This window comes from Protopterus annectens, chromosome 1.part1 (genome assembly GCF_019279795.1).
Source record: "Protopterus annectens isolate FY-2018-M chromosome 1.part1, PAN1.0, whole genome shotgun sequence".
NCBI classification, from domain to species: Eukaryota; Metazoa; Chordata; order Ceratodontiformes; family Protopteridae; genus Protopterus; species Protopterus annectens.
In genome coordinates, this window is record NC_056726.1 from 385,743,059 (window position 1) to 385,754,427 (window position 11,369).

The 11,369-nt window shown below is 45.5% G+C and overlaps 1 protein-coding gene across 1 annotated transcript in view; it reads left to right on the top strand.

The window, feature by feature from the left end:
• CENPM (centromere protein M) overlaps positions 1-7,151 on the top strand; it is a 562,514-nt gene extending 555,363 nt beyond the window's left edge. Inside the window, exon 6 of the mRNA XM_044075405.1 lies at positions 6,219-7,151. Within this exon, the coding sequence (XP_043931340.1) occupies positions 6,219-6,356 (138 nt within the window). The 3' untranslated portion in view covers positions 6,357-7,151. The remainder of the gene's footprint in view (positions 1-6,218) is intronic.
• Positions 7,152-11,369: the final 4,218 nt, after the last annotated feature.

Sequence of the window (11,369 nt, forward strand, 5' to 3'; positions counted from 1 at the left end):
AGCTGACGCCATTTTCTTCAGTCTTTCTTGCCGCGTGGTGCCCGAAGCAAAAGCAGTTCGCAAGTGCCGGTCGGCCGACTCCTGAAGTTTTCAAATTCGATTTTCAGATCCGAAGTCTTCATTAAAGCTAAGTACCCCTTTGGGGGAACTTTTTTCTTGCTCCAGACCGATGTCAGAAAAATGTTAATAACTATATTTCTTGTGGGAAGCAAATACCTCATAAGGATTTTCATTCTTACTGTATTCCTTGCCTAGGCCCTGACCATAACGTTGCTAGTTGTTGGTTTTGTGCCAGATTTAACCAACGCACTATTAAGCATCGGTACGATTTTGCATTTCCTTACTTTGGCAGAAGATTTAACTATATAATGTCGTCGGATCAGCCGACTACCTGAGTTTACAAAAAACGAAAAGAAAAAGGACAGGCATCCGAGATCCAAAACCGACGACGAGGCTTCTTCTTGGCCTGTCGCCGGTTCGCTGGTTCTCAGTGAGGCGCTTTCACAGCCCCTGACGCCCGCTACCTCAGAGCCACAGGCCGCTTCCAACTCCCACGTGGAGCTGACTGGGCCCCTGGAAACTCAAGGTATTGGACACTCGGAAATCATTCCCTCAGATGGGTCCAGAGCCGCTGAGCAGGCATCGGCTTCTGAGGGTGTTTTTCAGGCCTACACAGTTATATGTAAAACCTACTTCAGCTATAAAGACAAAGGCTAAAGCAGCTCTAAAGACAAATAAACAAGTGCAGCATTCACCTGGACAGGCCTCCATGCCTAAAAAACAGATGCTTAAAATGGCCGAAGACCTAATTACTTTGATCAGGGGTTCCCATCCCCCTTCTGAAAAAAGGCCTAGGCAAGAGTTAGAATATGAATCTTCAGACCAGGTTTCCATTTCCTCTGATTCCTCCTCTGAACAGGATTACTCTATTCCTCCCTATGAGGATTCTGATGCTGAAGAATCTATTCCTTCAGCCTCTCCTCCTGAGGATTATTCTTTTGGGGAAACACTGCATACTATGAGGGACCATTTTCACTGGGAGAGCCAAGACTGCTCAGAATCCAAGAAAAGGCACAGAGATTTCCTTTTATTGCCCCAGCACAGACCCCTGGCTATTCCGCCTGTTATAGACATTGTAGACGATGTATTTTCAGAGTCCAGTTTTTCTCCAGACTCTCTACCACCAGCTCTGGTTAAGCCAGACAGAGATACTACAGGGTTCCTGACTCACATAAATTTCTCTATAAGAACCCTGCAGCAGACCCTGAAACCATCTCTCAGGGTCCCAAAGGGGTCAAGGCGTCTACTGCAAAAAACCCTATCCCCTCTGATAGGGATTCTAGTGCCCTAGACAGATGGGGTAAAAAGATTTATACCTCTGCTACCTTGGCTGTAAGAGCCTTAAATTGCCAATTTCATATGCTTAAATATCAGCAATATCTTATGTCTTTGCTTAAACAGAAAATGCCAGCAAATACAGAATGTGCAGACAATAAAGAAATGCAGGATTTATTGCATGCAGCTGAACAAGTTGGAAAGCATACTTTGCAATGTGGTTTTGATTCTCTTGAGGCCTCCTGCAGGGCTGCTGTTACAGGTTCTGTCATTAGGAGGCATGCTTGGTTAAAAGAACAGAATTTGCTGGATCATGTTAAAGCAAAACTATTAGATGCTCCTTTGCACCATGATACTTTGTTTGGTGCTAAAGCAGAAGAGGTGTTGAAGAAAATGGAGGGCAAAACTAAATCTATGCAAACAGTCAAGGATTTCTTGCATGTACAGCCTCCCAGATTTAGCAGGAACTGGCCTACAAAAAATTGGTCCTTTCCAGTGTCAGACCACAAAGGGGCAGATACAGATGCCCCAGAGGCAGATCACAGCCCCAAGGCTCATACAGGCCTAAACAATGGGGTGCTTCTACCTCCAAAAGCGGAGAGGAAAAATCACAGCCATACAGAAAACAGTCTCAATGACTTCCCACTTCCAGCACCAAGCACTTATCTTTTGGCAGCCACTTTGGGAGGAAAATTAGCACTTTTTTCACAAAATTGGCACATGATCACCCAGGACAAATGGGTTCTAAATATAATTACACAAGGCTACAGGTTCCACTTTCATACCCTGCCAAGGCAAAATGGTACGCCAGATCTGCCACACAATCAATGGGCAGGCACAAAAACAAATTTCATCCCTCACGGACATGAGGGCCATTCAACAAGTACCAAGACAAGAGCAGGGTCAAGGATTCTATTCAAGACTGTTCTTGATACCCAGAAAAGACGAAGCCTGGAGACCTATACTGGACCTATCTACTCTAAACACATATCTGGATATTCCAAAATTCAAGATGTTGACTCTACAGCAGCTTCTGCCCATGTTGGGCAAGAAAGCTTGGCTTGTGAAAAATTCTGCAGGCCTTGGGTTGGTATCTAAAAAGTGTTTGGACTTCATTGCCACAGCCTGGAAACAGTAATTACCCTCATTCCCTGCCTGCAACAGGAGTTTCGATAGTGGGCAAAAGCCTGTCACCACAACACGGGACAGCCATTCACCTTACCCACAGCCAGGCAGACTTTGACAACAGATGCATCAGATTACTCCTGGGGGCCCATATGGCAGGAAAATGTATTCAGGGCACATGGCCCGCAAGTCAAATGCATCTACATATCAATCAAAAAGAGATGCTAGCTGTTCAGATTGCCCTAACAACCTTCAAGGATCAACTTCAACCAGGACAACTACTAATAAGGACAGACAACACTACAGTCATGTGGTACATAAACAAGCAGGGAGGCACGCATTCCTACCCCCCTCTGCAGGCAAGCCATAAATTTGTGGCACACAGCATTGACTTACCAAGTACATCTGCAAGCACAATTCCTGCCAGGAAGGAAAAATGCTCTGGCAGACGAACTAAGCAGAAACCTCATGGATCCCCACAAGTGGACATTGGATCCACAAGTCTTCAGCATAATAACAAGGACCTGTGGATGTCCAGACGTAGACCTATTTGCCTCCCCTCACAACTACCAACTACAAAGATTCTGCACAAGGACTTATCACAAGCAAGCATGGAAAGTGGATGCACTCTCTTTCTCTTGGAAAAATCTAACAGTATATGCCTTTCCTCCTCTGCCTCTCCTCCCCAAAGTACTCCTCAAGGTCAGACAAGAGAAACCAAAAATGATACTGATTGCCCCAGACTGGCCCCTCCAGCACTGGTACCCAATCCTAAAGAGCTTGTCTCACGGCCCAGCCTGGACATTACCTCAAATGCCTCACTTATTGACCCAACAAGACAGTCGGATACTGCACAGCCAGCTCAAAACCTTAAACCTGGCGGCATGGCAGATAAAATAGTCTCTCAAGACACGCCTCTCTCTAAAGCAGTGATAGATGTTATTTTGGAGGCCAGGAGGCCTAGCACCATAAAATCTTATGCAGACAAATGGATGATATTCTGTGCTTGGAATCAAGCACAAGGTATTGACACGATTGTGCCAAATATTCCTCAGATTTTACAATACTTAACTGAGATGCTGGATAAAGGCCTTTCTTTTTCATCAATGAAAATTCATGCTTCTGCCATTTCAGCTCATTACAATACAGAACCACCTATTTTTTTCACACCCCCTTACTACGGCAGTACCTCAGAGGGGCCAAAACATAAGACCTCCAAGGCGAGCACCAATACCAGCATGGGACCTCAACTATGTCTTGGAAAAACTCACACTACCTCCGTTTGAGCCAGCCTCTGCAGCTGACATAAAATTCTTATCCTGGAAAAGAGCTCTGCTCCTACCAACAACCACCGCTAGAAGAGTCTCAGAGTTACAGGCACTCATGGCTGTGGAACCTTTTATCATTTTCCATCCAGACAGGGTTTCACTGAGGACAAAACCCTACAATTATGCCTAAAGTAGTGTCCAGTGTGGCCCTTAACCAAACCATTTGCCTACTTTCTATCCAAACCCACAGAATAAGGGGGAGAGAATTCTGCATTCCTTGGACATTCACAGGCAGCTACGCGTCTACTTGGACAGAACTAAAGTTTTCAGAAAGACTGATCAACTCCTAGTTGCATATGCTGCAGCATCACAAGGAAAGCCAATCTCTAAACAGACTATTTCAAAGTGGATAGGCCATTGCATTCGTTCCTGCTACTCACAGCATGGCAAATCAGTGCCTAAGGACATTAGGCCACACTCAACCAGAGCAGCAGCCACTTCACCAGCCTTTCTCAGAGGAGTACCAACCAAAGACATCTTAGAGGCTGCAACCTGGAGTTCAGTGCATACCTTTACAAAGCACTATCACTTACCTCTCTACTCTAAATCCAGGACAGGCTTTGCCACTGCAGTTCTGCAGGGCCTTATAGCCTCTCCTAATCCTATTTAGCTCCATCCTCCCAACCTCAGCTTTGGGATTCAACCCAAATGTAATGACTGCAACAGTGAAACATGAAGAACATAGTATAGTTGTGTACACTTACCATAAATGTAGATGTTCAAGTGTATTCACTGTTGCAGTCCAGGTTACCCTTTTTCTTTGCTGGGATTTATCTGTACTTCTCTATCCTATACAACCTATGTGGTGTATTTGCTTGTAGATGAAGGAAAAGTTGTTTTATGTGCATGCATGCTTATTGGCATAAATTAGCCTACCAATTTTGGGGCACCTGACATCTGGGGCAAGAAAAACTGAAGAAAATGGCGTTGACTGCATCTTTTATACCACTGGCGCACTTGACGTCAGGGAAGAGACGACAACAACTGATGCCGGACTTAGACTTTGGAACTCAGGCCGACTGAGGGTAGTCTGCCAGCAGGATAACCCAATTGTAATGACTGCAACAGTGAATACACTCGAACATCTACATTTATGGTAGGTACACAACTGTACTTTTCTCCTCCTCCTCTGACATTTCATTTGATTCTGTACATTATGTAGTCAGCTGCTGCACTGCCATCCCTTGCCTTGTCATTTGTAAACAGCTTATACCCACAATCTCCCTGTTCCAACTTATGTTCTCACTATCCTTTCTTTTTGCTGATATCAGCATTCACCACCCTCCTGTAGTGCATCACTGCTTGCAGCTCTCTCGTCTTCCTACCTAAAACTCTCGCCTTGCATATTAATGCAACTTGGCCTCATCTTTTCTTTGTGTCTGTTGCCTGAGTACCTTCTCCCTGCTGTGCTCCTGTGATAATCCCCTTCCCCCATTCCATCCCAGTTTAAGTGTATGATTATGGAGATGTACCTTTAAAGCCATCAGTGAGCTCCACTGTTGTTTCTGTATTAAGGTGGAGACTGCCCACTTCCATTGTAATGGTCAGTCTACCAAGTCTCTCCCATCACCCAATAAGTCCCAGGCTTCTCCCTTCTCCGGTGCTATAACCAGCTAATATACTTCCTGACCCCTCCCTTTCTCAGCATGCTGTCCACTCATTGACTGGAGAAGGGTGATTAAGCATTCCCCCTACCCTGTTCTTTTGTTTCTAAGAAACCCAGGAGACACAGACTTTGCAGCAGGGCCATCATTAGCAGATTTCGAGCCCAATTTTGGACCTTTCCCCACAGTTGAGCAAAAAAGTCCATTCCCTGGACCAAGCCAGGTCCGTTCTTCACCATCTATGCTTCCAGCTCTGATTTGAGGAGCAAAAATAACAAAATATTAATTCTAAACTATAGCAAACTGCTTGCTATATTTGTAAGCAGATGCTACAGTTTGTACCACACATGGGAGTATTAAAGTGCTTCATTTGTGACTTCAAGTGCAAACCGGCATTTCTGAATGCTGTTAATGCTGTGAAGCTTTTACTCTTGTTAAAGTGCGGAGCCTGATTGCTCCCAACTGACACAGGTCCAGCCCTGATTTGCAGACTATACCACAGCACTCTACCACATATAAGAGACTGGATCTCTGTCAGTCACATCTTGGAGAACCTAGGCTCCCCTCATTATTAGATTGTCTGGTATTCCTGGAACAGGCCAAGACTGTGCCCCTCAAAGGGACTGTAAAGTCTGTCTTCTGGAATATGAGTACTTGCATACCAATTATTTACAAATATATCTTTCCATTGCTTGCTTTGTGTGTGTGTTTCTTTCCAGTAAGGTTTTTAATAATAAAGATGATTAAGGGACTTTCATTGCTGCTATTTTGTCTTTCTAACTTATTTACAGCTTTCCTTAACTCAGCTTTTTTTTTGTTTTTTTAGTCTGAAAAATCAAGATCAGTTACTGCTGAGCGTCTGATTGAAGTGCTTCGAATTGCTGCAGGACATGTACAAGGAATGTCATCTGTATTTCTAAGCTCTTTGTTGATGCCATTTCACAGAGATAGTGATGACTTTTAATGTGCCTCTTTTGTTTATTTTGGAATCTTTATACCTGTGAAAATACTAAATTAGCATTTTCTCAGCTGAAAATTGTTTAAAATTTAAACCATAATAAGTGTGTTTCCATTGGTATTCCTGAGGAGGTTCGGTTTCTTCCCACATTCCAAAGACTTGCAGTAGGTGAATTGGACACACTAAATTGGTCAGAGTTGCGAGTGTGTGTGTGTGTGTGTGTCTGTTTTGTGTGGCAGAACCACTGTGGCAGGGCTAGCCACCTGGCAGTGTGAACACTGGCCCCAAGTAATTGTCACTGCTGATGTGACACCCTGGTCTCAAGTGCAACAGTGGAAAAAGAAAGGGGTGTGGATGGATAAGATAGCAACAGTTTTGAAGCTGTAACAATGCCATTAAAACATTTACTTTTTTAATTATGCATGCACTGTAAAACAAGATGGATTGTATTTGTGGTTAGGAAGCATCCTTTATATTATTGAGTTTTATTAATAAGTAAAACAAATGAAATTTCACCTTATGTAAATATCCATCTGTTTTAAGTGATATGTTGTTTTTTTTTTTTTAATTTGTAAGTTATTTGCTTTAAATATTAACAAAGGTGACTTTATTACTGTCAGATAAATTTCTACAGCAGGCTTAATTTTAAATTTGTCTGTATTGGCAAACAATTGTTTATGCTGCATTCTGATAATAGTACAGTAAAAGGTAATGTGAACTTGATCAGACTAAAGACTTAATGTCTCAAAGCTAATCCAAGGTATTTTCTTGAACTTCAAATAAACAATAGATTAGCTGTTATCTCTCTTTGTGTTTTTTGTCACAGCTTTTCATCGTAATGTGTTTGCCCCTTATTTGGAACAGCTAATATTTTCAAACCTTGCAGCAACTAAGATTTGCAGTTTCTTGTTTAAATTCTGATTTAGGATAAAAAAAGTTCTGATATTCATCATATTGATCACTGCTGTAGTAGCCTTAGCTATGTAGGTTATATTCTTCCAAGGATATAAAAGCCAGACATCTTCAAAAGCTTCAAGGCACCTTCCACACAACCAGTCAGTCAAGCAGTTCTAGCTGAGCTGACTAGAAGACAACTTTGGGTGCAAAGCCTTTCTGCCCGTTACTGTTGCTGTGAAAATACAGCAGTAAAAGACTATAGCTGAAGAATACAGGCTATTGCAGCAGTGATAATCTAAACATCTACTGCTACGGTAAGTTTACTTGCACAACTGTTTTTTTTTTTCAACTTTGGTTACTGTATGGAGCAATAAATATAATTTAAACAACAGAAAAAGGAAAGAAAACAAAGTTAGTCTGAAAACTGACTGATGTTAAGTTGTCAATCTCGCCTTCATTTTTGCTGGATGGGTTTGGAGCTGAACCTCAGCTCCGACTCGTCCTATTACTAAAGCTCGAGAGCTATTTTTACCAGCTCGAGGCTATCCTATGTCCCATAATGCTAGGCGTGATATACCCAGATCTTGTTTGCCGCTTCAGCTACAAGGTTGCGTCTTTTTGCCGGCTCAGGTTGTATTAATATTTTTCTTGGTTTTTAGTCAGCTTTTTGGGGTTAAAATATTACCGATAGTGTTTTTTAGTTACTACCCTTAGATCCCTGTTTAGGATTCCCTCTTAGGTAGTTTTTGATACTGTTTTTTTCCCCTCACCTAATAGTTAGGGCCTGTTAGATTGTATTAAAAAGTGTGGGTTTTTTGTTATTTTTTCTTAGTCTGTTACGACTTTTTTGTGTGTGTGTGTGTTTGACTGATTGTGACTAGACAGTCATCCCTTTTTCAGGATGTCTAAAGACACTAAGGTCACGGGCTTCAAGAAGTGTGACTCGTGCTGTCAGAAGATGTCTCTGACAGATGGTCACACTTCTTGTGTATATTGCTTGGGCCCCCTGCACCTGCAAGACACTTGTTCTGTCTGCCACGCATTCAGTCCAAGAGTCCTGCAGGAAAGCAGGAATAAACTTATTTTGAGAGGCTTGTTAAAGCCTGAAGGTTCCCCGGCCAAGCCTTCGTCGGGTAAACCTTCTAAGCCCGCCAAACCGTCCGCTCCATGTTCGGAGCCAGCGCCGAGCAGTGCTACTACTACCACTACATCGCTTCCGGCCAGAAGCGATGATTCTAGGCCTCAGTCGGCTCCGACTCTGCTGTCGGAGACGTCTTCGAGCAAGAAGCGTTCCAGGTTTCCTTCCCTGGAATCGGTCCACTCAGCTCCGAAGTCTCCCTTGTTATCGGAGTGGAGTCGCAGGTCCCATTCCTCTCGGTCTTCCAGGCTGTCGGACCATGACCTCGAGAGGGTGGTTAGCAGACTACTTAAGTCGCAGGCACTGGCCCAAATGTTGCATAGCTCTCCTCATCAGGCAGTGGCTTTAACTTCTCCCTCTTCGATTCCTCCTCCGACTCTTCCTGTGAGTTCGGAGCCGGAGATCGTAGGGGTCGGGACCGTCGGAACATCGGAGCCGATACCACCCCTTTCGGCTCCCTCGTCTGCTCCGATCTCTTCCTTGGTTCCATCTTTGGAGGGATCCGGGCGCCGGGACTCTCTCGGCTCCGAGCGCAGGTGAGTTTGGCCCCGACATCGGCCTCGGAGCTGTCCCTCTCGGTGCCGAGAGGAGTCCTTGTCTCTTCGGAGCAGGGACCCCCTTCCCTACCTGATAGGGGTGCCTTTGAGGTCATGAGGAGTGTGCTGGCCCCTGTGCCTGCTCCACGGTCGGCTCCTTCGGCTCCTCCCTCTATGGTGCCTGCTTCAGTCTGTACCCGCTCTCTCGATCCCGAGCGTGGAGAACTGACGCTACAGGTAGCCCCATTGGGCGTATCCTCCTCTTCTGAGGCCTCCCCTGATCCTTCAGGGGAGCCCCCTCGAAAGACAAAATGCAAGAGGAAGCATATAGACTCCCCTGAGTCAGTCACATCGGACACTGACTTGGATGACTCAGAAGGGTCCCCAAGGTCCCCCTATGAGGATGTCTCATTTTCTGACATCCTGGAGATTCTTTAGCAGAGGGGAAACTAGTCTGCCCTTAACCCTTCTGAGGACGAGTCGGTGTACCTGGATGCGTTCGGTTCTCGCCTTTCGACCCGCTCATGGATGTGGTGGCTCGAAAGACGTGGACGGCTCTGGATACTATGGAACCAACTCCCGGAGGCCTACAAAATTTATTACAGCCCCTTCTGACGAGCAGTTTCTAACTAAGGGCGTCCCTGTTGATGCCATGGTGGTGGCGGCAGCCACTAAAAAGGAGTTGGCTGACCCTTCAGTACCTGTCCATCCTCCTAATAAGGAATCTAGGACTATGGACAGGTATGGCAAGCGGATGTTTTCCTCAGCAACCTTTGCTATGCTTTCGCTGAATTTTGTGCCATTTCACCCGTCTCCAGAGAGACCTTCTCAAGGAACTGGGTGATGCCTTACAGGACCCATCAGCTGCGGGGTCTCAGGAAAAGATCAACTCCCAGCTGGGGACCCTAAATTCTATTGTAAACTCCTCCATGCGGCTCATTTCCTATGCAGCCGATGGAGCGAGTAGGGCTGCAGGCGCGGGCGTTGCTCTAAGGAGACACACCTGGATGTGGCTTTGCAACTTTGCTGACCCCTTCAAGGCATCCTTCACTAACATTCCCTTTGATGGTTCTGCCTTGTTTGGACCTCAAGTGAAGGATACATTGACCAGGTGCGAGCAGGAAGGTGAGACTCTCTCTGCCATAGGAGCCCATTTTTCTACCCCTTCTAGACCATACCCTAAGGGTCAGAAAGGTGGGAAAATGTGGTTCCGCAAACCTCAGGGAGTACTGCCTGACGCACGTGGTGAGCTTCCCTCTAGAGGCAGAGGAGGGAACAATAATAGACGCCGCCCAAGGGGCGGGGGGGTCCGCAGAATCAGGGTAGCAGAGAATCGTTCTCTGATAAACCCTTCCAGCACCCCTGAGGAGCTGCCCGACTGTCCACCTTCGGAGGCAGTCGGGGGAAGACTATCACTGTACCCAGAAGCCCGGCATTCCCTCACGCAAGACATTTGGGTACAGTCGATCATATCCAAGGGTTACAAAATTCCCTTTATTCATACCCCACAACCGCCAAAAGGGCCCCTTCCAGACGTTTCACCCAGTCTGAGGGATCAAGCAGCACTAGAAATTTCAAAGCTGCTACAAAAAAGAGCCATCCAGCCAGTCCCAGCAGACCAGCAAGGATCCGGAGTCTACTCCAAGTTCTTTTTGGTACCAAAAAAGACAGGGGACAGGAGACCTATTTTGGATCTCAGCAGACTGAACAAGTTTGTTCAAAGAACGAAATTCTGGATGGTCACGCCTCAGTCCATTCTACCCTTCCTGGGTCAGGACAATTGGATGTGCTGTATAGACGTTCAGGATGCGTACTATCATATCAAAATGAACAGGCGCTCCAGGAGGTTTCTCCGCTTCCGGCTGGGAGCCAGTTGCTACCAATTCAGAGCCTTGCCCTTTGGCCTCACCACAGCCCCCAGGGTGTTTACCAAATGCATGGCAGTGGTTGCGGCTCACCTGAGACGAAAAGGATTCCAGGTGTTTCCATACTTAGACGACTGGCTCCTTACTGCCACCACCAAGTGTCAGCTACTTCATTCCAGAGATTATACCCTCCAAATTTGCAATGAGCTAGGTATCTCTATAAACTCCGAAAAGTCTGCCTTGTCGCCTTGTCAATCTATTACCTTCATAGGCGCCATTTTAAACACTGTGGAATTGTCAGCAAAACTGCCTGTACAAAGGATTTCAGACATTCGAGGTCATGTTCAAATCCTACTACAAGAGAGCAGAGTCCAGGCCAGATTCGTACTAAAAGCCCTAGGTCTCATGGCAGCAGCTATCACATTACTCCCCCTAGCTCACTTTCACATGCGGATCCTGCAATGAATGCTGTTTTCCCAGTGGTCCTTTCAACAGCTACCAATGTCACACAGCATTCTAATCACTCAGTCATGCAAAAGACACCTTTTGTGGTGGATGGTCTCCCCTCAGGTTCCTCAGGGCA